Genomic DNA, 25621 nt, shown 5'->3' on the forward strand with positions numbered 1-25621 from the left:
GAATTGTACGATTTCAATGATACTATGAGCTCTCAAACTATGAGCTCTCAACGCTAGCTCTTTGTTGGTTGGACTTTGGCCGTTACTTATTTTTTCGGCGTGTGTGAAAAAGCAAGAAGGGAGTCTTGACAAGACAACCCCGGAAGCGAGAAAGTCACGTATAGCTTGCAGCCAAACTTGCATCGAGTATAGTGAAACACGTAATCAATCACTCCTCTCTCCACAAGGGACTATTCATCCTACGTGTGGCGACTGTGCCAAATAGTTGAATATCAAATTTCCACAATCGGATTCGGTGCCAACGTAAATATCAAAATACTACTTTCTCTCTCGCTTGAAGCTAGACCTGCGACCACATAGCAATACCACATCTTCCATTCGTCAAATTCAAACAGCCAAATCGAGATGTCGACGAGTAGCGATTCGAGCATAACAAGACTTGGACAACTCTTATCCAAGCTGACAGTAGCTTCAACTAGGACTTCTGATCAAGCTCCAACAGGTCCTGTGGCAGCAGTCATTCCTCCACGTAAGATAATAAACGCCTGCCAAAAGCTTGCAAAATGTGACCAAATGTACACTTATTCAACTCCTTCTAATAGCAGCTCCAGATACTCCTCAGCAGCATATTGGTGAACCTGTATGCTCTATATGTGGCTTACGTTTCTCGAACTGGGAGGAACAACGAAATCACTTCAAAACAGATTTCCATCGCTTCAACCAACAACGACGACTAAAGAAACAGTCTATAGTAACTGAAGACGAGTTTGAAGACTTGTCGGATGTGTCTTCGATAGATGCCAGTGACTCTGACTCGGATGTTGAAGAGGACGACGACGATGAACAGCAACAGAAACGAGTAAACCAACAACGCTCGCCCCTTATTGAATTCCTGATGCCAGATGGCAAGGCTTTATTCGTATATAGAGCTACATTGTCCTCGACACGAGACTTTGTCGGTCTCACGAATGATGACTTGCTGGGCAAGCTCCAGTCTTTACAGAAACAAAAGTATTGGACAATGTTTATGACTGGAGCTGGGCATTTTGCTGGTGCTGTATTCGACTTGGCTACTGGTAAACCACTGGTGCACAAGACGCTACATAGATACACAACCAGAAGGAAGCAAGGTGGTGCTCAGAGTGCGAATGACAAGTCTAAGGGGAATGCACATTCTGCTGGTGCTGGATTACGTCGATACAATGAAATGGCGCTCGAAAGAGTAGGATTCAAATACTGCATTACCAATTGGTTTGTTGTTGTTGCTTACGATTGGATGCTCTCAAATCTTAGGACATTCAAGAGCTGATGATACTATGGAAGGAACAGATACAGCTATCTGGTTGCATATTCCTGAGAGCGTCACAGTCTAGTCGCAAGTCATTCTTCTCAAACACATCAATATTAGCCCCCGATGACGGGAGAATACGAACCTATCCATTCAATACAAGGTTTGTGCTCATGAGCAACTGTTTCAGACATTTTTTTGAGTTTTCAGGCTCACAAGTTTCGATTTAGGCGTGCCACATTCAAAGAGTTACAAAGAGCATACAAGGAACTCACAATGGTTAGAATTGCTGATGCGACACAATACACAACCGAGACAGATACCATCACTACTCCAGTGGTAGTCAAGAATGTAGTCCCGCAGCCCATTGCAGTGCCAGTAGATGAAGGCCCACCACTACTGGAACCCTTTGTCGTCAAAGTCATTGACTTGACGAAACGTGGTAAAGTCGATCTGCTCTCATCCCAACTACAAATACAACCCGATATTATACACACCAAACTAGCTGACTCATACGGCACATCGCTACTCCATATCGCATCTCAGGCATCACAACCTGACTGTGTAGAACTCCTCTTGTCACTTGGAAGCAACCCAACCGTGAAAAACATCCGTAATCTACGCCCATACGATGTCGCATCTGATAAAGATACCAGGAATGCATTCCGGAGAGTCATGTATAGGCAGCCTGAAGCTTGGGATTGGAAGGATGCGCATGTGCCTAGTGCTCTCTCGCCAGAGATGGAAGAAGAGCAACGCATTAAAGATAAGGCAAAGAAGGCTGCTCAGAGAGAAAAAGAAAAGGCGTCCAAGAAGGCTAATGCTGCCAGTGCTTCTTCGAAGGAGCCTGTTGTTGAGCCAGCACCATCGTCGTCATCGTCTCTGAAAAAGTCAATAGTCAAGTTGTCAAAGACTGAAGTTGAATCTATCGGAATGTCTCCTGAAGCTCGTGCGAGGTTGGACCGTGAGAAGAGGTATGGGAAGTTAGCAATCGAAGTTCTTTTTTTTTGCTCACCGTTGTGCCTCTGAACTATCGGTAAATAGGGCTTTGGCAGCTGAAGCAAGGATGAGATCTCAACAGTCTAAATGTGCTAATTGTGGGAAATCTTTGGAGGGACTCGTGTCGTTTGATAAGCTACAGTAAGCGATATTTGACGGTTGGTCGTCTTTTTTTGTCGCTGACTCCATAACACGTTTTAAACAGGTATCGCTATTGCTCAACCGAATGCGTTCGGGCTCAAGTTATCTTGCATACTTAATAATTTAAGTTGTTTTACGCAATATATACATACGTAGAGAATTCAGAGTGAGCCTCCCCTCTCTCTAACATCGCTGACAAGACCACCACCTTGACCGAAACGACGAAAAACTGGCGGGGGTTCCAATACCGTGCGTTTTTTGTTTTCAACACTTTTTCATTTTCTGTAAATGACCCAATTTTGAAACCATCTACCACACAACGGCATCCAGCTTAGAAGATCCTTGTCACGCAACTCGTACGATCTAAATTTTCGTTTTCGTCTGTTTTCTTAAACAACATAGTCGAGATACCATTGGCCATTGGAGAGGACAGTCGCAAGGATGTGAAGGAGCAGCGTTTGGATCAGCTTTATCGATGCATTTATTTATACATTATGCAAGTACATCTAGAGAGTGAATGGCCCCACCATGTTCGACGTATTTAAAGTATTGTAGCGGTTCTCGAGATCGTAGGGGAAGTTTATCAAGGTCGTTTATATCAACCCAGCAAGCTGATAATGACTCGTTGTCTGGTATTGTCTTTGGAAGTGCATGTTCATCGGCCTACACAACAAACGATGTAAAACATACACTAATTATTGCCTGGAAATATCATTTGTCTACACAGTGCATACCTCTGCGTAAAAGATACCTCTGACACGAACACCTCGGTTTTCACTGCTGCTATATTCTACTTTAATGACACCTTTGATGCTAGCGTCAACACCAGCTTCTTCAAGTGTCTCACGTCTTCCTGCCCGAGCTAGAGATTCTCCAATATCGACACCACCACCCGGAAGCCACCTGCAAGATAAAATCAGAGTCCGGGTAGAAGTAGCATTGAGTTGTTATTGGACGTACCAACCCATTTGCCCAACTTCCTCGACTAGCAAATACTTGTCATCACTTCGTCGCCGACAGACTACCAGCGAGTAAGCGTTGATCCTGTCAAACCAAAAAAAGCATGGAGTAAATGTTACAGATTTGGCAGCTTGCTCAAGCTTTACCTCTTTGGGTGTGTCCTATGCGAATACTCGATATGCCTTCGTAATTCCGTCGACGACTCAGAGCATAACGGACACTTGTATTCTCGTTTATAAGGTTCGTGAAGTGCAGCATGATATAGCGGTACATGCTCAAATATATCGTTGGTGTCCAGCGACACCAAACATATAGGGCACTGAATAACAGCCCGTGAATTCTTTGCACGTTGTGAATGATTTGACGTCATGGTTGCGATATGGATCAAATGTTCTATCTGTGAGGTGATCATATCCGATAGCCCCGAGTATTCGTGTCTTAAAATTGCAGAATTTGATAATGTGGCATTCCAGATGCAGACGAATGTGGATCTAGGAGTAGCTCCGGAATTCCGGTTCAGCCATATCTGTTCAGATAACTCGGCTTTCAATACGTGTAACTGGGTGTCGGTTGGCAGGAAAACGACAAGTTGAAATTCTTGAATTTGGTGTTGGTTGATGCTGCCCAAAGCTTTGGTTTGGATGTGAAAGAGGTGATCCAATCTAGATTTTATAAGTACAAGATCATGATTATCGTCGTCGGAAACAAGTAAGAGCCTCGCCAGTGCAGTTTCATTCGACATTTTTGTGTCAAGAATTATTTTGTAGAGTTAGGATTATTACTTAGGTACAAAGTCAGCAGCAAACTCAAAGGCACACATGATCCCATACGTTGTATGCGGACCACATGCAATTCCAACTGAATCAAACTTGGGACTATATATGTTGATACGATGACCTCTATCATTTACTCCAACATCGTTGATCAAAACCACAATTCCATCAAGAGCATTATAGTGTCCTGCTATGAGATTCTCGCCATACCACGAATAGCTGCCATAAGAGGCTATTCTGGCTTGTGGATCTTGACCTTGAGAGTTCAGGTGGTCGAATAACCCTTTGGGTCCTTCGTCAAGAACCATAGCCAAAGCAGATTGTTGTAGACCGTCTTGTAGTGTCAGTTCAGACATGGACTGAAGATTGTTGATATATGCAATACTTTCAGGAGTTAGTTGAACCGATGAGTACTTCGATACCATTTGGATGAAGCCCTTTGTTAGACCAGAATGACGGTTAATAAGCCAACGGGTACTGTTTCTTTGAATGTACTGCTTACCTGTGGATCAGATCTAGCTAGGTTTTGCCATCTCTTGTATCGAGTTGCGAGTAGTTGGTATGATACGGTGCCGTCTTCAGAAGGCTTGTTGTAGTACGTCCTACAAAAGTGAACTATTCTAGCATGCGAATGGAGCACGAATAAAATGAAATTATCGATCTCACACGTCACGAAGCAGAGCATTTGTCCTAGGTAGCAATCGAGCAGAGTTGTTTCGGTTGTGATTGTGCAATGGGGGTTTTGACGGTTTGAGTGGTATTGCTCTAGCGATTACTGGTATAGCGAGGAGATATAGTAGCAGTAATACGTATTTTCTTGCAATATTGACCATTTGTCGATTGGTATAAACCTGTTTCACGACGTAGTGTTCAACCAAAGTTTAGTTGGGATTTTGTACGCAAGACCTGTTTTCGTCGATGGATACGCAGATATATCAGATCTTACAGAGCAGCTCTACTCGACTCGATTGTTCAATGCTACAGCTATCTCAAAATGTTTTTGGAACAGATGCACACCATTTCTTTCCTTTTACGCGCAACTGCACACTTGTATGTCGAAATGTCTCGAATGTCCATGTTTCACGAATGTGCGGTGAATGTTCCTATGTTCCATATGCGAATGAATGGAATGGTATCTGTAAGTGCATTACAGTGGCAACTGCACTACAGCGTGATGACCGTTTGTTAAATTATGTAATTACAATCCCTCATGAATTCCAATCAAATGAACATCAGCAACATCCGTGCTACTACCGCCCATCTCATTCAACAAGACAATTTCAGCAGTACTAGAGCCCCATGGCACATCATTCAGCCAATCCGCTATATAGAATATTGATGAGATGTTGAAGTTTCAAAACACAATTAACCAAGAATTCAATCAAGTTTCCAGGATATTTCAATAAACGCATATCAAATCAGCGAAGTTCTCACCTGGAACATGGTAATATGCCTGACTAGGCTCTCCACATCCAACACGACACGCCTCAGTTCCAAACTCATCATTGTACTTGCAAGACACCCCTTCAGCCGCAGTAGGACACTTCTTATTTACACCTCCTGTTATATTCCAATACCTCCCTATCGCATGTCCATTGACGAAAGCAATGCCTTTACCAAGACTACTGAGCTTGAGAGTATATGATTTAAATCCTGTAATCTTCTTATCGTTTAACTGAGACAATGGGAATGAGAGTCGTAGCCATGATAATGGAGGTACGACTGACGGTAGTGGTTTCCACGTTTGCTTTTTTACATTGGCGGGGATTACAGCTTCACCCTTCAGCCCGGCGATAAACTGCCATTTACAGACAGTGATGTCTGCTCCAGACAGAATTACATGTCCACTTATTCCTTTTTGAGCAGATTCTGGGTGCCATGTGTAATGGGGTAAACCCATACTGACAGTTAAGAACGAGAGACTGTGGTTGCCGCCCTTTGCTATAAACGGGGCAACATCGAATTTCAGCTCGGGCTTATCTTTATCGGTTAATATACCAATTAGAATGTCGTCCATATATACTAGAAATTGTAAAAAAAAGTCAGACTGTTGTCCGAACACATTGACACGACGGCTTACCATGAGTGATTTCTCGTGGTGGATGTGAGAAAGTCATTGATATCATGGCTGGGTTGCCTTTTACAGAAGGGAGAGCTACATCATCACATACTGCCCACAAATAATCTGTCTTATCCTTTGTGAGTTTCAATTGAGGGGGAAATCCATGATGGGTCGTTTTTACAACAGTCTGATCAGACAACAGCTGTGTTCCAACAGGTTCAGCAAGATACTGTATGGTTGACGGCGATATGGGTTTGGTGAAGGCATGGAAAACGGTGTTGCGTACGACGAGACTATTCGAAGTTCGAAGACGTGGAGTGACTTTGGCAGTGTTGAATACTTCGGTAAAGTTGGATTTGCCATTGACACCTTTAGTCTTCACGGATATAGATACCGACCATCTTGGCACATTAAAAACAGACAGCGGTGTTTTAAAAGCTATCACTTGTTGCCGTGCTCTGTTAAACGTGAACAAGATAGCTCTGTCGTCCTTATCAACGTCGCCGTATGCCAGCACGTTCCCACCAGCTCCATTCAATCCAAATTCAAGGATTGACTCGGGTTTCTCCCACGACATGATTACATCCTTGTATTCACGCAGTATACCATGCATTGTTTTCAGATGATCAAACTTCCGTTCGTGCGGGAACCCATACTCGGTTACAGGTGCATCGTAGTCGTATGAGGTGGTGAGCAGCGGACCACCACTAGATCGATCAAAATTGGTGCCTCCCTGCCACATGTAATATGTAACTAGACTGCCTCCAGCTGCAACCCAATTCAATACTGCGACCGCCAAGTCCTCAGCTGGACGAGTAGGCGTTGCTTCACCCCAGAGCTGAAACCTAATCAAAAAGCTAGTTCAAAATGATATTCTTGGAAGGCAATTGACGGGACTAGTCTTTACCAGCCAGTCCAGAGCTCTGTGAAGAGGCTAGGTTGATTCGGGAAAGCCCATCGGAACGTATGAATACGATCATGACAATAAAATCCATTGCAAGTATTTATTACTGTAGCAGTGTCTCCTTGTTCGCACATAATCCAGGGCACTGACACGTTCAAACTGCAAAGAAATGTGATTTAAGAGATTGGAAAACGTTACTCAGAGACGTCGGAGCGAGCAAGCACCTGGACGTGAGATGAGCTGCCCAATTGATGTATTCAAATCCTCCATGGAAAAAGTTCATGAATTGCCAGTGATTGTATTCATTCTCCATTTGAAGCAATATTATTGGACCGCCATTTCTACAATTAGAAATGAATTATTTATGGATGAATCTTCAGTTTGCAGGGTGCTCCTGCCCAGACGCCTCACGTGAGCAATGCAGCAGTTGGAAAATGAACTTACGTGTAGAGGTAAGGCCGAGTAACATCAACCACTTTCCTGACAAAGGTTTCCATGGAATCCATAAATGGTTTATTCAGCCTTCTCATACGTATCCCAGGCTTTTCCAACAGCCAAGCAGGCATCCCCCCAAGATTGTATTCTGCACACACATACGGACCAATCCGTAACACTAGATGCATTCCTTCTTGCTTCACAAGCTGTATAAAGCCAATCAAATTGGCTCGATCCTTTTCAAACTCCCATACACCTTCTTCTGGTTCGTGCATTGACCAAAACACATATGTGTCTATAGCGTTCAAGCCAGCAGATCTAGCTTGTCGAATGAGATGCGACCACATCCCTGGTGATGATCGAGGGTAGTGTATAGACCCTACTAGAAGCAGCTCACGGGTGCCGTTGATTATTATACCTCGAGAATCGTATGTGACATATGGAGCTACAGGATTGACCAATGGATGCTACAGCAACAGAAACATTTAAGTACAAGTACTTCAATCGGCAAGATGACGCAACGTTCTTGTAATCTAGGCTCGACACTACCATTGAAGGTGGCAAACCAAGATGTGCTTGATACCCTTTCCCAAATGTAATCGCGATGCCATCGCGTACATCACGCCTGAGCAATAGAAATAGACTACAGAATAGTAGGAAAGCCAATAACTTTCCCCAATGGATCCGGCAGTACAGATCGTATAAATCCTCTGCGATGCCAAATACGTGAGTATGCACAGTGCGACCAACGCTGTTCATCCATAAGCGGATACCGTGAAAGGTTGAATGATTCTTGATTAGTCCTCGGCTCTCATCTGCATCTTCGTCGTCACTTCCTGCCATGACTGGTGAGGAGTACAGAACGCGAGAGTTGCGAACGTGCAAAACATTGTGAACTCGAACTAGCTCTTTCGCCTATTAGTACGCGTAATTTACGACATGATTTCGTGTATTAAGCAAAACTAGAAACTAAATCAACTCCAAAAGTACTCTTCGTCTTCTAGAAACGAAATTGCGTTAAGTCAATAAGATGGTAATACAAACAGTTGATTCCAAGTGTCATTTTTACCTTCTTCTTGCTTCTTGGTTTGTAACTCCCTCTTCTTCTTCCGTTGAGGAGGCGCTGATCGGAACATTACCTGTTTAGCAGTCTGCAAAAATGTGATTGTCAGATTCGGCGTGTCCTGAGTCCAGTGTTACTATGCCTTTTTTTTACCTTCTTCTGAACGGGAGCTTGAGCACGTTCCAGTGCTTTTTGCACTCTTTCTTCTTGTAAAGCTCGTTGAGCTTCCATCTTCTCCTCACGAAGCCTTTGTCGTCGTTCCTTTTCCTTGATCTATTCGAGACACACGTGTCAGATTGGCTGTTCTCGTCTGATATCAATACAACCGTTGCACCGCACTCTCACGTACCTTCTCAGCTTGCTCAACCTTGTCTGGTGGCATCATTTCAATGGTCTCAAACAGGTACTCCAACTTGTTTTCGATATTGGTCAACATTTGTAAGGTGCCCAGATTCGAGTCACCGTCACCAACACATTTCTTATACACTTCCTTGACTTTGTGGTTTAGTTCATCCAAAATCTTGTCTTGAGATTCGCCACCAACTCCACCGATTGAAAACATTCTAAAGACAAACGTGTGTGTTTGCATACGATTTGGGTATGTCCTCGTTGTTCTTTTTAGCAATTCTTACTTTGATCGCTCTTCAAGCACACGGGCTTTTTCTTCTTCCTTTTCAATGGATTCTTCGAGTAGGCGTATTTGTTGTTTCAGACTCTGCGTTTCGTCCTCCCTAAACTCATTTCCGTGAGATATTGAGGGGAAAAAAACGATTCACCGGACAGGATATTGTGGTGTCTTACATTCGACCTTCCGTTTCAGATATCTTCCTCTTGAGGTCTTCCAGTGTCTCTTCTGTCTCTTGACAGTTTTGGATTAGAGCTAAATTGTTTTCTTCCAATTCAGCGAAAATGTCCAACAATTGTTGGGGTGTCTCAAAGTAGAGTGGTGCTTCGTCTTCTTCCAACTGTGTGCTGTCATCGACAGCTTCATCAGCAGCCTCTCCTCCTGCACTAATTGAGCCATCAGTATTCTTGGGAGCTATAAGGAAATTGAATATGAGTGTGTTTTTGGTTCCTCCTTGATGTGGCAATGATCACATACATTTGGTCTTGGAATCACCACTAAAGTCCTTTGGTGTGAGCTGATCCAGAAATTGCTTGTATCGTTGTAAATCCTTGAGTTGATCTTCATTCTTGGACATTTCGCTCCGTATGCTCATTATTTGAACATTCAGTTTCTTGATTTCTTGTATCTTTTCGAGCTTGGCCTTGGTTTCGACTTCAGCCCTATTATGATGCATGGCGGTATCAGTTTGCGTTCAGCAAAACACCTACTACGGGAAATGATCACCTCTTGATAGCCTCAACAGAGTTCTTGTCGTTTTCCTTCAGGAATGCGTCAAACTTGGCAGCATCTTCTTCCAATGCCTTCTCGTCATCCATGAGCTTTTCTTCTTCAGATTGAGCCATCTCTTCCAGCTTTCTCATTTCTTCTCTCTTGACACCCAGTGCGTATTGAACCAGAAACATTTCCCTCTTCTTGGCGATAAAGTCTCGTAAAGATTCTTTTCCAAATTGGCCATCAACTATCAAGAGAAATGGTGGCGGTTTGAGAATGACAGGGGGGAAGGCGAAAAAAAGCGATTGCCACAGATCCTCCTGTAGGGCTTTAAAGCCACTGCGCATACCAGGTCCCTTTCGTTCTAATGCAATCTCATCTATGCCTCTAGCCTGTATCTTTTTCAACAGCGACGCGTCCTGAGTCTCCTCCATCAGCAACCTCTTGAAATTCTTTCTCTGCGTCTCCTTTTTAGATGCCATATCACGTTTCCCAGATTTGGTTTGCTAGATTTGAGAAACGACTTAAGAACTGAATAATGACGAAGAAATGCTTTAAAATACACCGTTCCAAGACTCAGTCTTTACCTTGCTCATCAATGCCTCGACCATTGCTGGACTTGATGGAAGCTTAAACGGGTTGACGGAAGCCATCGTTAGACGTGATAATCACGTAGATCAATGGGATCTCTGACTATGAATAAAATATACAATCAGTATCAAAGTATGAGTGAGTGCTTGACTGTTGTGGAATCGCGCAAAGACCATCGAATCAAACTTTTGACACGGAAATTAATGAGTTGTTCTTGTTAACGGATGAAGGCTTGAACAATGTACAATCAGGCCAACTCACCTCCGTACAGACAGCCAGATGCTCCGACTCCTCTTACTCCTCCTTCCGGAGCAGGTCAAACTTCGCATCGCAAAGAGTCGTTGACTTCGACAAATCCAATAATGAGGCCTCCTTCGACCACTCTGAATGCTGATCTAGTAGCGACCAAAATATCCTGTGCCTTCCGTTGGCTTGTTCCTAACTTAACATCGATACAAGATGATAAGGTATCGTCATATTCGTCAACATTTGACTGTTTTTACCGAACATATCATATCATGCCAAAAAATCTAATTCAATCCTGGTCTTGATCCTAGCTGATATCTCCACCATTTGGTCCTCCTGACAGTCTCTTCACTGTAACCTTATATCCCAGAGGTGTCAATGATGGGAAGCACTCCCACCTCAGTGCCTTCCTTAGGCCTCAAAAATCAGACCATGAAATATCTCTGGCCGATTCATGGCGCAGACCAGTATCGTCTTTCACAATATCACTGAGGAGAGGTGGAAGTGTATTGGATGCACCTGTCGCAGTGGAAACGTCAGCTGGCAACTTTAAAGGCTTTTCAAACAAGGTTCCTGGATGGTGCGCTTGCTGATTGTCGTTCAAATCATATTGTTTGTATTTGCTTCGGCTAATTGTGTAATCTGGGATACAGGGGTTTCAGCAAATTGTTAGATCTAGCACGACTGTCTGAAGCCATGGATCCAAACGATGGCACAATGACACTTGATTGTGAGGTGACATGGGAAGAAGCCAAAACATTCGGAACGTATGCTACAAGTGTATTGGTGGAAGAAGGTCAAACAGATCAAGTCGCATCCCAAGTGTTTGGAAGTGAAGAAGTCCCATGGTACTTGAGAATTGTGCCAACTGGTGATGGTGATGGGACAGGAACGCACATATCGGCGTAAGTGCTTGAAAATACTGAAATGCATGATTTTAACTTCTTGTCCGCTCTTTTTTTTTTGTTCTAATCAATCATTTTAGATATCTCGTGGCTATGAAGACACCTGTAGAAGATGCAATGGGTGAATTATGGACAAGACCTGTAATGTCATTTACTCTCAAAGTAAAGTCTATGCAAGGACATATCCTGTCATCAAAAACAACCACTGGTGGGATGGCCTTCACACCATCAAAACCGGAAGCTGGATTTCCACAGCTTTTCGAGGTTTCAAAAATAGGATATGGATATGGAGGTCTCATTATAGAGTGCGAAGTTATTATAGATAACAGCTTTATGGATCCATCCACCATGTTGGGCAAGACTAGAGCAGCCCTCGTTTCCGCACGAAACATGTCAACACCAGCACCTGATGCGTCTCAACAGTATCTACAGAATGAAATATGGCAAGCACAGGAGCAGAATAAGTCATTGATGAGTCAGAACGCTGAAATGAGGGCCCAATTAGAAGCTGGGCCGGTGAATGGAGATATGAATGGCAAGTGTCAGACTATAGACCTATTTGGCTAGCATGTTTGATGATTCTTTTTACCTCTTCTAGAAGTGTCACAACTACGTGAAGAGCTAGAGACATCTAGAAGAATAATAGCTGATCTCGAAATACAGAAAGGTGGACGATATGGTTCAGCCTCGCCAGATGGACTCAAGAGAGGCAACTCGTCGATCACCGCTGGTTTGTCCCCACCATTAGATATTGCTGCCATGATACCCAATGCGTTATCTTCCACGAAGGCTGAAGTCAAATCAGCACTTGCAGTACTGAGTGAAGCTTCAGCTCGTGCTCCCAAACCGGTGACGAGAGAGAATGAACCTGAACGATTGGCTATAGTAGCCGATCTGGCCATGAAGGAAGCAGAATTGGAAGTCGCTCGTGCAAGTTTAGCTCAAGCAATCGCAACAGGGCCAGCTCGTGAACGAGGCGTCTTTGCCAAAGATATTGATATTGGCAGGAAGGAGATAATGGACACACTGATGGCTTTACGATCTCTCAAAGTGGAATTAGAAGGAATGATTCCAGCTGCTTCACATCCACCGATAATGAAACCAGTAACACCAATACCATCACTCACTTCGTCATCGCCAAGTGCGGGAGACGACATAAGAGCTGAACTGGACGGTCTCAAGGAACGTATTCTGGCCGCCAAACATATCTTGGATGGTGATGCAGATGCTGCTGTACCACGCGCTCGGCGACTATCTCATACCGGAGCAATGTTATCACCACGAGCAGCAGGTCAACGATTCTCTCAGCCTTCCATATCACCTACGTTGGAAGGTCGTCATCTAGAGGTGATATTACGATAGGCCTTTTACAGTTTTTTTCCTGCGTTGATGTTGACCTTGACTTTTCATCTTAGGTGCTAATACGCGAACTTCAAGCAGCACGCCATCGATACAGGAGGGCACCATCCATAATTACCATAGCTGTTTATAGTTTGCTCTCTGTATTCTTGGTGTATTCAGTGCTCTTTGTGGCTTGTGCGCCCAAACCAGGTCAAAGACCCTCTGCCACATGTAGCACTTATATAATTCCTTCCTACGAACGTACAAAGCCATATATCGCAACAGGTCTAGAATATTGGCATCAAGCTTCGTTATACGTGAGTAGTAAAATGTTTCATTCTAGTTTTATTTGTTCATACAGCGATTGACCTGTATTTAAACTTAGGCCGTTGATGAAATAAGTCCAAAGATATCAATTGCTATTGAGCAAGCCTCTGCTATTGCTGAACGAGGCTGGGAGTCCGTGATCCAAATGATTGGTTCCAAATCACCAGAATATATGTCTGTAAAACAGCCTGTACCACCAACACCACAAGAACCCGTACCAGGACAGATTGAAGAAGACTTGATACAAACATCCGCAGAAGCACGTACTTCTGATGATTCATCGACCACCTTGACTTCTGGAGGTGCGTCCCATACGATGCCGAAAATATCCATAGATTTACCCAATGTAGGATATAAAGCAGTTGAGGTTGAACCAACTACAACGTCAGAGTCTGCAGGAAGTGTCGAGTCACTTGTAGTCGAGCCGATTACGGCTTCCGTTGAAATGACGACAATGTCAGTCGATGCCGAGTCAACTGATTCTGTATCGCCAGATAATGCAGGAGTGGGAGAAGAACACACTGCACCCCATGAATATATAGTAGAAACACATATAGAGTCGCCCCATGATATCATAAAAGAACCGACAGTGCCTGAAACACATGAGATTCCAAACCAGTCTCCTGTCGTGACAGAATCTACCATAGCAGAATTACATCATGTACCCACAAAAAGTATGTTGCCACGACCTGTTGAAACACCATTGTATACACATGAAGAGGAGGCGATTGTTGATAGTCGAGCAGATGGTGGATATGGAATGGGAGACGACGACGGAGAAGGGCAACCTACTCGAACGCATCAGAATGAGAGTGAAGAGTTTGGTCAACCTCACGATGAATTATAAAAAGTTGTATAGTGGGAAGGGAAGTGTGTAGGAAGGATGCTACAATAGAATGAAATACTATTGACAGTATTAAACTGGATTTTTTGTTCCCTTCTGAACTTAAACGACCTTCCAAGACTTTGAAGGTAGATCTCCTTGCTACCCGACCCCAGCCTTCCAAGACGTTGAAGGCAGATCTGCTTGCTACCCGACTCGGCGGTTCATGGAGGTGGCTGGATACTCATTTGGAATCAGCATTCAAGGTCAACCTATGTGTATCAACAGATTAGTTTTGTACCTAAATCACACGATGTTAATGACGCATTGGCTTGATTTGGCTCATGTCTGCACCATTTGGACCACCTGATGCTGCACTGTTACTCTATATCCAAGATTGTGCATTGTCACATTTCCTGCCTTCCTCAATACAAATCATGAATTAAGTCGGGCCGAGTCATAGCGCAGAGCAGTGTCTCTATTCGTGACACCACTGAGGAAAGGTGGAAGGTATAGCGGATGAGCATGTCACGGTGTTCACGACAGACTGTAACTTCAGAAGCATGTAAATCCATATATGTCTTTCCTCGTTTTAAGATCAGTGTTATCTCCATTGAATTTTACTTGGATTCCAGCATTGGAAGTGAAAAAGACTCGTCAGAAGCGTTTAAGATCCAAACACGGGTTAGGCTTGGAAATGTATGAAGCAAGTGTGTTGATTGAAACGAGCTTCAATTAATTGAAGTTGACTCCATACCTCTATCAGTGATGGAGATATGCATGCATGCCAAGTGAGCATGTGTGAAGGTCCTCGCTGGCTTTGTGTCGTTCGTCTCACACGGATGACTGCTCAAATGGACGCAACGAAGAAGATAGAGGAAACAGCTACTCTAACGCATGAAACAGACACAAAGGCCAAAAAGACAAACAATGCTGGTACAAGAATACTTTCACTGCCGGTGTACGCTGAGAGAGGCTTGGGAAAGAATATTCGCACAATTTTATTTGTGCTTGATCAACTCGTGCTTCAGGGAGATTCTACGTTGCAAGACTCTGGACCAGTGAACGCAGACGTGAATGAAAGTTAGCTGGGTGGAAAGTGTCGGTAGACTTGGTGACGTTCAACTGAGAACCCATTGTGCTGATGGGGAGAAAAAACATCGAACAACACGAAATGGCAGCTCCTCACACGCATCAGACCAACTTAAAGTTAACTATAAAAGATGTTTATGGAAAAAGGTTTGGAGGAAAGGGGTTGCTATAATACAATGAATCAATTAAAAATTACTACTACAACTACTACTACTTGATTGCTAGCCTGCTGTCGTCCGACCTATTTCTGCTTTTCTCTATTCATAACGATCAGCAAGACAAAGGCAATAGCTCTCAAGAAGAGACCCAACATGACCATGACAAACAAGTCAAAGCCAGTTCGATACAAGACGTAACCGAATTGATCAGCAGATTGGGCCAAGTCGTAAACGTCTTGGTACCAGTACAATGATTCCGTGTATAGAGCTTCAGCTCCCCAACGGTTGAAACTCAAGTCCTGGGAAAATAAGAAAGTAAGATATGGAAATATCTCAAACCAAGAGTTCAATCAACATACCCAGACGAATCCAAGACCCCATGAGTTAGCTTCATTGATAGATGGTCCATAACCACAGAATACTGCAGCGATGAGGCCGACAATGACAGACACTAGAGCACCATCTTCACGACGAACCAATAGCGATATAACGGCAGCTAGACCATATTCACCAAAGAAGTTGAGTAGAGCGATGGCCCATTGAGTTGCAAATGGTACGAGTGGGACAGCCAATACGACATAGAATGCGGTAAAGTGGAGAGATGATACAATGAATCTGTAGAAGGCTGCCAATGTTTTTCCGACATAGTAGGCTGATCGGGAGTGTCCAGCAGCAGCTTCACGCCAGTATACAGACTTTTCTTCACCGAATACACGGACACCTGCTGGTGCACCCTATATTTCATCAAGCAAAAAAAGGTAAGTCATCACCCAATATGTGAGCACCACACAAGCACCACTTACAGCAATGGTGATGGCAATACCCAACAAAAGACCATATAAAGGAACCAGCCAATTCAATGGTGCAGGAGTCAAGAGAGAGTAAGGAGCAATCCAAATACCATGATAGAGTTCACCATGGAATTGTTGTACAGAGACACCCATCAATACACCGGCAATAGCAGCTACAAATACTTCTATAGCCAATGAATACCATTGTCGGTATTGTTGGACAAGACTGCGGTTGTGACAATACATCATTTGTCTCCACCAGAATGCACCACGGTTTGCAGAGATTACTTGCACAGCTTGCCAAAACTCTTCACCGTATACTGGATCATGGATGTTTGTGATATCGAATCCAGTGCTGGCCATAGCAGTCGAGGTATCATCATCACCCATATCGGAAGCAGCAGATCGTAGAGATCCGTTGGATCGTTTCATGGCTGGTCGAAGATTTCCGGCATTGGTGCGGTTGGCAGTAGCAGCAGTCTGTAATCGCAAATCTATGCTATCGTCATCATCAGACAAGTAGGATCCAGTTTCAGGGTCAATAGCATGTTCAAGACTACCAGGTGTGAATGCTTCAGCATCACCATTGTTACGTTCAAGAGCCAATAATCGTTTATAAGCTGCTTCAGTGATTTCACCAGACTCATACAAGAGGGCAGGAATACGGGCAATGGTTTTGGGGTCTACTTCAGTCATTTCACCATTTACTCGGACTGATATTGGCATGGAGCGGTCAGATCGTGCTTGTGAGCGGATGGAAGAGGCATCATCGGTGGTTGGAGTTACTGGTTGCTCGATACGACGTGGGGCAGATGGGTTTATCATCTTGGGGTTTCGTTTGTATTGCTCGGTTTCCCAAGCTGAGACCAAGTCTGATGAGGACATGACACCGTTAACGTTGTTTCCTTGACCAGATAGAATATCCATGAGTACATCGGCAGCGTTTGATTTGGCTTCAAACTGTAATAGGGAAGAAAAAAAGTATAAGGAAAGATGGAGTCACTGCCACACGACGAGTTTATTCGGTCACATACCACAAAGCCCATAGATTCATAGTAGCTCTTAACACCAGAAGTAGGACCCAAGTAAGCAGTTCGACCACCAGGAGCAATCATCAAGACATCATCAAAGAGTTCAAAGATTTCAAATCGCTGAACCAAAAAAAAGTCAGACCAAACTCTTTCAATGGATTAACAACAACAAGAATCAAGACTCACAGGTTGGTGAACGACAGCGACGACAGTAAGACCCAAAGTTGTAATACTCTTCAGAATTTGAGCGACAGACAAGGCAGCAGTAGAGTCCAACCCAGAGGTAGGTTCATCCAAGAAGATGGCCAATGGGACGGCAGCCAATTCCATACCAATGTTTACACGTTTACGTTGACCACCGGAAACACCACGGGTCGATTCATCACCAATGATTGTGTGAGCGACGTGTGACAGACTAGTAGATACAAAGTACATTATGTTAACTTAAGCGAAAAGAATTGCTGCAGGAATATAGAAGTGACTTACTTGAGAGCTTCAAGAATAGCATCAACATATCCTTCAATCTCTTCCTGAGTCCAGTTGTTTGGTAGACGAGTGCGGGCAGAGTGCAAGATATTTTCACGGACAGTCATTTCACGCAACATGATATCTTCTTGAGGCACAAACCCAACAATCTTTTTACAAGCGTTGATACCAGCTTCTTCACGACCGTTGATGAATAAACGACCACCGGTACGTGGGTACTTGCCCATCAGAACGTTCATGAATGTGGTTTCTAGAAGAAGTGTGTGTGTTAGGTAGGTTACTTGATGGGCAAAACACGACAGGGTTGCAAGGATTATGCAAAATGCCAACTTACTTCCAGCACCAGAAGGACCCATAATAGCAGTCAAACGACCCGGCTTAATTTCACCCGTAACACCCTGTAAGATAACCTTCCCAGTCTTGAGCGTACACCCCATATCCTCAAACTTGAACCCAATAGCCAATTCCTGGTGGTTCATACCACGCTTGAAGGCATCAACCAATACAGATACATCCTTCAATCCAGGTGCGACAGATGATCCATCGTCAAGAGCAACACCGGGACGGATTTGAGTAGCGTTAAACATGGAATGAGCCAAGTGGGAACGACGTCTGGATGCTTTAGCAGAGAAACCCTTTTCGAGTTTCTTTACACGTTTACGTTCTATGCTACGGAGGTAGAAGAAGGCACCTATCATGACCAAGTCAATGAGGAGACAAAACACCATTCCGCCGTAAAAGACTTGGGTTCTGGATCCTTCGGGACATGACGACATTATGGAGCATTTGTTGGGTGCGATGGAGCCAGTTGGGCAGAAGTATCCTTGAGGACTGTGAATTATGAATAGTAGTACATGATGAGTCTTTCTGTTGGAGGCGATGGTGTAATTGTTGAAGCTGCGAGACAACGAAATACATACCAAGTTATTTGAGTTCTAAAGTCTGGACAGTATGTACCGTTGCGACAGCTAAGTTTAAAAGTTAGTTTTTCAAAACTCTAGCCTCCGAAAGTTTCATGTCCCTAACAGCAACTTACATGGTAGGCTCGAATCGTCCTTGAGGCTGAAAGAGAAAAATGGACGAATCAGCTCACCACAAGACCACCCAAATACAAATCAACAGATCCGAATACCAAGTTCCATCAAACTTACTTCACATGGAATACCAGTCAGCCTCGAAACAACACAATCTGTGTCTGAAGGACATACTTGCGGCAACGAATACCAGACTGTATCGTTGACATACGGACAGTAGAAATGTGGAAGACAGGAATAGGTGGATGATATAGGATAACCTGCGGTACCGTTAGATATATAACAAGACGGGGTCAATATCTTTTGGATTTCACCAGGCGACATGGCAGCGATATTGACTGGTACGGTCGTATTGCTTGTTGGTATGGTGGTTGCTCTTGGCGCGGCTGCTGCTGGTGCAGCTGCACCGCCCGCAGCTCCAACTGCTCCAGCTCCCATTTTCTTATATGGTTGAGATTAGCTAGCTGGTTTGCGTAAAATGGGATGCCCTGAAGACAGTTGATTTGGCTGCTGTTGTAGTGCTAGGTTATTCCTGAACAAGGTTTGTTGAGATATCCAGTGATTCAGAGCTGCCCAAAAAGTCAAATCTGAAATTGCATCTAGCTTGGATTGACGAATCAAAAACAACCAATATATTGACCAATCAAGGAAAAAACGAAAGAGGAGGTTGAAGAAAAGAGTCTAGTCACCAAAGCAGCGGTAGGGCTTCTCTGACCGTAACTTGTGGCAATCATTCAATGCTGCGATTTCAAATCTTAAAGTTGAGCTCATCTCGCTGTTGCTTGTTGCGCCCCTGCAGAAAGTTGTGAAATCACAAAAAACCAGCCAGCCACAAGGAACCAACTCTGGCAGCACAAATCATTGAGGGCGGCATCGCGAAAATTACGTAGAAAATACAAGAACATATTTCTTTGTGCTACGAGATATATTCTGGGGCAATTGTTTCTTTCATATGCGATTTTTCACGTTTTTGTCTATACTATTTACTAAGAACCTTCACTTAACCCTCCTCTTTGAGCGAAAGCAGCACCTAGTTGTTACGATGGTGCCTTCCATACCTTCCTAGAACCATCGCTTCCTGGTCTCATTTGAGGCATACCACCTTTGGCGGCTGACTTCCTCACGATGCTGATTCCGGAGTCCCCGCCACCGAATGCCAACAAGACGTTTTCTTCACCAGGCGGGGTATGAATAGCGAGGCCTTTTGCTCGTCTTTGAATGACTTCTTTGGCGAATATGTACCTAAAATAGGGGGGAGCGAAAATAAGACAGAAAGTCAAAGGTCACCAATACGCGTTCTTCCACTGAGCGATTAAGTGTTCATCATCTCTGCATCCAGGTGATCACAATTGCATGCTCGTGGCAGCTACATCTTTGATGCAAATGAGAACAGACAAGCCAAACAAACCTCTCTTGCCCAGACGGCACATCAAACGATTTGGACTCAACCACTCGTTTCAACCACTCGAATGGCAAGTCACAAAATATGCTGACCAATACACGATATGGTTCAGTATCTGATTTCGGCCATAGTGTGGGAGTAGCAGGTATTGGCGATCCAGTACATTCGAATGCTTCACGTATAGATCCTTTGGCCAAATAAGTAAATACCGCGTCCCGAATCTCTTGTGCAAATTGTTGATATGGAGCCAAGTCTGTTTGTAGCAAGAAGGCACAATATCCAACTAGGGTCATTCGTGAGATTTCATTCTTGATCAGATTCGTCACTGATGATGCCAATTCATTCAACTGCAAATGCACAGCCTGTTTGCAAGTATGGAGGGCGTTAGTGATACTAGACATGTGAGAGTTGGAACAGGAAGCGATGATGGCGCTTTACCGCTGCAAGCGTAGCTCGGTATCGGATGGATCGTTCGTCAGAAGATACAGTAGGGCTAGCCAAGTTTCCTTCAGAGTAGGATCCATACAGATACCCAAATGCAACAGACAAGCCCTCATAGGTGAAGTTTGGATCCATCATAGGTAGAGTGATTTCTTGGGGATGTAGTCTGTTGGTAGATGGAATCGTCAGACATTACAGTATATGTATATGATGAGACTTGATCCAAAAAAAAAGAGTTCATCACGCTCTTCTCATCAATCCTCATTTTTCATCGATTCACATCACGTTCCATCCTCGTTGTGGTCATCACACGAACATACCCATTGTCTTGTTGTTGTATCAAGGCATTCAAGAGAGGAGATCTTATAGCAAGGATTTTATGTAGCTTGAAGTTGACGACCTGGTCTCCAGACAATCTAACAAATACGGTAAGATCCGAGTACAATCCTTGGATGAAGCCATATCGATACATGTGGGAGCAGAGAATATCATTGTAGGATGGTTGTGGTGGTTGCATCATATTAGGCGACGGGCTACTACTGGTATTATTCGTGATGTGCATTGGTGCTTCTGATGTCGGTGATGGATTTTGTTGCTGGCGAGTATTTATATTTCCATTGACCAGATGATTGGCAGACGGTAGCGATGGCATGATGGGTGCTATATTATTACTATTACTGATTACTGCTGAAGCTGTTGGTGCTTCTTCGACCACTGGATTCTGGGTTTTCTGTTGCTGTTGTTGCTGGTGCTGCTTCTTACTATTTGGTGTCTTGGATTTCACTTTGGGGACGTTGGATGATTTACTAGTGCTTATATTGGTCTCCTCCATTCCAGACGTGAGCATTGAACTACGAAAAGCTGCTTCTTGTTGCGATGCTTGGATTCGAATTGGAAAACTCAAACGGGGGGAAGGAACAATGAAGAAGAAGCTGAATTATTACATGAGGACGTGTTGAATACATTACACGTGAGCCTTCTATCATTTGCAACGCGTTTTCCGCCGGTACATATAATTTTTTTGTAAGCATGGCTGCATGGTTCGCGATGAGTGAAGGTGTATCAAGTTTAGACAGAGGAGTCGAGTTGACAAATTCAAGCACGAGTAATTTATATTTCGGTGTGTTCCTCCTTTTAACATTGTTGATTCCAGGGTCTTGCACTTCTTAACTACTGTGCGCGTTGTCACGTACTGCCTTCAAAACGACTCTATGAGCACGTAATATAGGATATATCGACCACCATGGCACACGTTGATACATTCACATCGCGCCAACGCATTCATCCTTCACGCAGCTCGTCCGCACCATTACCAACACCTACACCACGGACCTCACACCGACATGTAGAATACGTTAATGTCCCACCATCATACTACCACCTGTTCTTTATATGTAGGACTCCGTCAAATTGGTCCGTCTTGCGATGAAAAAAGCACCGGAACGTTCGGAATGCAGACAAAAGCAGGGCAACACAACCCCAGACACGTTCATTCGAACATTCAGCGACCCGGAAGCGCTTCCGGTAGAGGTGGAAGAAGCAACTTCAAGTCTTTAGAGAGAGAAAGTGGAGATCTTGCAAGTTGCAGAAAAGGCTGGCAAATGTTGTTGAGATACAGACATCCTCAGGGCTTATTCAATAGACGGTACAATAATGAGATCGATGCATCATGAAAATACTCCATAGTCGGATGGCACACTTCACAGCGACCGGATATTGTGGAAGACTGCAGATCCGAGAAAAAGCAAGCATTGGAAAACAAACAAAGAAGGAAACCAGCACAGAGCAAGAAAGCGTGATCAATCAATATTTGCTTTGACGGCAAACGAAATTTGATTGGGCTCGTTGCTTTTATCTCTTTCCTTTCGCCCGACGGTAGATTGGGCAAAAAAAAAGTCGTCAATTTCAGGACAACCCACAATCTCACACCACCACTTCTTCGCAACAAACAAGTCAGGCCAGCCCTAGTACTCGTCGATAGCAACCAAAGTAGTTGTAGTAGCAAAGCAGCAACCATGACCACTCCAGTATGGGACTTCTCCAACGCCTTGTGGAAAACTTTCGGTTTCGACGATCTCTCTAAATTTACTTTCGATGGAGCCGTTTTAAGTACACGACAAGAAGCTGGTACGTCTTTCGCATACGTTTACAACTTGAATCTTGACGTGAAACATGTCGGATCTGTGTCGTGGTGGTAAAAGCTTTCGAACGGTTTCTTGCCGTTGGCTTGAAAACATTGGACAAACCAGCGCTTTTACCCAACCAAACGCTGACTAATACGAAACTATCATGTCTACTAGCTACCTACTTTGTTCTCTACCTTTCGATCGTCTTGGGCGGTCAGCATTTGATGAAACAAGTGGCCAAGCCCTTTAGATTCCAAACAATCTTCTTCTGGCACAATGCTCTGCTATCATTCTGCTCGGCCTGGTTGCTAGCTGGCTATTTGGAAATCTTGGTTCCCATGCTATGGAACAAGGGTCTCTTCCATGCCATGTGCAGTGCCGATGCTTACACTCAACGATTGGAAGTTTTATACTACATCAACTACTTGGTATGGGGTTGCTCTTCTTTCCCAATCACATGTGAAATTCGTTTGTGGTTTAGCTTGTAACTAACAACTTTACGTCTTCTAGTTCAAGTACTACGAACTCATCGACACTCTCTTCTTGGTCTTGAAGAAGAAGCCACTTGGTACGATCGTACTACACTATCGCTCGGAGCTATTTCTATGCTAACCAGCACTCTCATCGCACAGAATTCTTGCACGTCTACCACCACGGTGCTACCATGCTCTTGTGCTTTATCGAACAAGAAGGCAGAACTCCAGTCTCATGGGTCGTCATCACCTTGAACTTGTTTGTTCACGTCATTATGTACTACGTAAGTTACACTCGAAACGAGGCTTCCGAATCGTCATGGAACTCACGCTGTAAGTTCTACATAGTACTACGCCATGATGGCCTTACCCAACGCCAAGCCAATCTGGTGGAAGAAGCACTTGACTACCATGCAAATCACTCAATTCATTGTTGACTTGTGTGCCGTCTACGTAAGTCCTTTTAAAGTCCACCAACTCTTCGTCAGCAAAAAAGAAAACTCATTTCAATCGTCATTAGTTTGCTACTGGTACAATCTACGCCAACAGATACTTCCCCAACTCATACTTCCCCTTCAAAATCCCAACAATGGGTGAATGTGCCGGCTCCCTTGAAGCTGCCAACACTGGTTGTTTCGTCTTGTCCTCCTACTTGGTCTTGTTCATCCAATTCTTTATCAAGACCTACTCTGACAAGAAGAGAGCTCAAAAGGAAAAGGCTGCCAACAAGCTCGCCATGGAAAAGATTGCCGCCTTGAATGGTGCTCCAGCTGCTGTTCCAGTCGCTGCCCATTAAAACAATGGACTTTGGACTTTAAAATGTATATAGTTTAAAAAAGTAGAAGTGGAGGGGAGGATTTTGTCGGACGGACTTGGTTGTCGGTTGTAATGTACATATTTTGAACTTACAAAATAGAAAGTTAAAGTATAAGACCTCAAAACTGTTAAAGTATAAGACCTCAAAACTGATTTGCGCAAATTCTCGAATTCACCACGAAGGACAAGTACTTTGTGAAGTACTGTTCTTAAATTACGTTGTGGCATGAGTTATCTACACTTGCAAGGTCTGGAAAATGCACAACCAACACATCAGCAAAAAAACCCCCCATCTTGCCGCATATCCACACAGACGGGCTACCAGTCAATAAACCTTATGCCAAGCACTCAAATCCCATATATTTCGACTGGAAGCAGGCGGCAGACGACAAGTTTTGCTCGCACATATTGCTTTTCAACCAATCAAACCACTTCTTTCCTTTCACCCTCTTTATTTGTTCACTGCCATCCCCTCACAATCTCGACCATAACAACAGAACCAGGCCGTCATAAGACTCAATCTGTAAGATCTGACAGGAAATGGCTATAATGAATGCGGCATCTCTAGCTGTACTCATCTTCGCCTCTCTGATTGCATCAGGAAACGCCCAATGTAAGTTTCAACATCTCTGATCAACCAAGTGTGGCGTTTTCTTCAAGATGTAGATCTAGGAAAATCGAGCAACCAACATCGCAACTCGCAATCAGTATCCTCACCATATCTAAACGTTTTAGGCACTGGCACCTACGTCCCAGTATATAGAACATCATGTCGCAGCGTCGCAATCAAAGAGGGAATCACCATCTCCCAAATGATGGCATGGAATCCTGTAGTGTGTAGCAAAGCTGGTAATGCCATTGCTGCTTCTACAACATTGTGTGTTGCATGGAGTGCCGCTACTGCTACTGTTGGTGCTGCTGAAAGTCCTGCTCCTGCTACGCTTGCAACGTTTGATGTCTCGCCCATGAGTGCTGGTGTTTCGCCTACTCCTGCTGCTATTAGTGCTGCCTCTGCTAGCTCGACGCCAGGTATTGCAAAATTGTAGCAGCGCTTTTTTGGTTGTTGAACTGAGCACTGCCTTCCTTCCATGTATAGCTGTTGTGGACACCTCTTCGTCTGCCTCTGTTGCCTCTTCCAAGACGTCTTCATCAAACTCGAACTTGAGCACGGGAGCTCTGGCTGGAATTGTAGTTGGGGTTGGTAAGCATCCGCTCCATCTACTTTATCTATATTGTTTTTTTGTTGGCGGCTGCACCTTGTGTTCCAGTCGCAAAATGTACTAACATTCGTACTGTGGATAGTCATTGCTGTACTAGGCGGCATGCTATTCGTAGGCTACGTCTCACGAGGCAACAAACGTCGCAGTCTCTACATCCAGGGTAAGCCTCTTGACGGCCATGAATCCGATTTCATGGAAGGCGGAGGAAGACGTAAAAGTATGGATTTAGGCGCCAAACTAGCCTCTGAAATGGTGTTTTTGGATTTGGATAAACCAACAGTCGAAATCGCCAAACCAGTCCAACCAATGCCTGCTCTTGTTGCCGTAACCACCCAACGTAATGTCGAAACATCT

General features: G+C 44.1%; 8 protein-coding genes across 8 annotated transcripts; 2 read left to right on the top strand and 6 right to left on the bottom strand.

The window, feature by feature from the left end:
• Positions 1–405: 405 nt before the first annotated feature.
• Positions 406–2432, top strand: SmJEL517_g02421 (uncharacterized protein; the record flags this gene model as incomplete). The annotated part of the gene is made up of 5 exons (XM_031168349.1): positions 406–529; positions 603–1222; positions 1294–1451; positions 1519–2262; positions 2333–2432. The coding sequence occupies 5 exons, from the start codon at positions 406–408 to the stop codon at positions 2430–2432; spliced, it is 1746 nt and encodes a 581-aa protein (XP_031025615.1).
• A 488-nt stretch (positions 2433–2920) lies between these two features.
• Positions 2921–3758, bottom strand: SmJEL517_g02422 (uncharacterized protein; the record flags this gene model as incomplete). Its single annotated transcript, XM_031168350.1, has 4 exons — positions 2921–3091; positions 3163–3331; positions 3389–3472; positions 3535–3758. The coding sequence occupies 4 exons, from the start codon at positions 3756–3758 to the stop codon at positions 2921–2923; spliced, it is 648 nt and encodes a 215-aa protein (XP_031025614.1).
• Positions 3759–4166: 408 nt separating this feature from the next.
• SmJEL517_g02423 (uncharacterized protein) lies at positions 4167–4994 on the bottom strand (the record flags this gene model as incomplete). The annotated part of the gene is made up of 3 exons (XM_031168351.1): positions 4167–4598; positions 4664–4763; positions 4828–4994. 3 exons carry the CDS (start codon positions 4992–4994, stop codon positions 4167–4169), a joined length of 699 nt encoding a protein of 232 aa, XP_031025613.1.
• A 365-nt stretch (positions 4995–5359) lies between these two features.
• Positions 5360–8173, bottom strand: SmJEL517_g02424 (beta-galactosidase; the record flags this gene model as incomplete). The annotated part of the gene is made up of 7 exons (XM_031168352.1): positions 5360–5484; positions 5596–6183; positions 6242–7068; positions 7131–7286; positions 7352–7468; positions 7572–8029; positions 8129–8173. The coding sequence occupies 7 exons, from the start codon at positions 8171–8173 to the stop codon at positions 5360–5362; spliced, it is 2316 nt and encodes a 771-aa protein (XP_031025620.1).
• A 363-nt stretch (positions 8174–8536) lies between these two features.
• Positions 8537–10617, bottom strand: SmJEL517_g02425 (uncharacterized protein; the record flags this gene model as incomplete). Its single annotated transcript, XM_031168353.1, has 10 exons — positions 8537–8562; positions 8632–8713; positions 8779–8898; positions 8975–9188; positions 9258–9356; positions 9427–9664; positions 9728–9912; positions 9977–10211; positions 10314–10470; positions 10552–10617. 10 exons carry the CDS (start codon positions 10615–10617, stop codon positions 8537–8539), a joined length of 1422 nt encoding a protein of 473 aa, XP_031025619.1.
• A 4913-nt stretch (positions 10618–15530) lies between these two features.
• Positions 15531–19227, bottom strand: SmJEL517_g02426 (uncharacterized protein; the record flags this gene model as incomplete). The annotated part of the gene is made up of 10 exons (XM_031168354.1): positions 15531–15746; positions 15807–16181; positions 16251–17198; positions 17273–17389; positions 17456–17684; positions 17756–18005; positions 18090–18586; positions 18676–18723; positions 18792–18817; positions 18907–19227. 10 exons carry the CDS (start codon positions 19225–19227, stop codon positions 15531–15533), a joined length of 3027 nt encoding a protein of 1008 aa, XP_031025618.1.
• A 558-nt stretch (positions 19228–19785) lies between these two features.
• SmJEL517_g02427 (uncharacterized protein) lies at positions 19786–21479 on the bottom strand (the record flags this gene model as incomplete). Its single annotated transcript, XM_031168355.1, has 5 exons — positions 19786–19788; positions 19848–20031; positions 20198–20553; positions 20630–20798; positions 20953–21479. The coding sequence occupies 5 exons, from the start codon at positions 21477–21479 to the stop codon at positions 19786–19788; spliced, it is 1239 nt and encodes a 412-aa protein (XP_031025617.1).
• A 1168-nt stretch (positions 21480–22647) lies between these two features.
• Positions 22648–24027, top strand: SmJEL517_g02428 (very-long-chain 3-oxoacyl-CoA synthase; the record flags this gene model as incomplete). The annotated part of the gene is made up of 6 exons (XM_031168356.1): positions 22648–22759; positions 22933–23186; positions 23269–23326; positions 23391–23515; positions 23580–23684; positions 23752–24027. The coding sequence occupies 6 exons, from the start codon at positions 22648–22650 to the stop codon at positions 24025–24027; spliced, it is 930 nt and encodes a 309-aa protein (XP_031025622.1).
• Between the last annotated feature and the right edge of the window lie 1594 nt (positions 24028–25621).

The sequence above is a fragment of the Synchytrium microbalum genome (genome assembly GCF_006535985.1).
Source record: "Synchytrium microbalum strain JEL517 chromosome Unknown SmJEL517_scf0010, whole genome shotgun sequence".
NCBI classification, from domain to species: Eukaryota; Fungi; Chytridiomycota; class Chytridiomycetes; order Synchytriales; family Synchytriaceae; genus Synchytrium; species Synchytrium microbalum.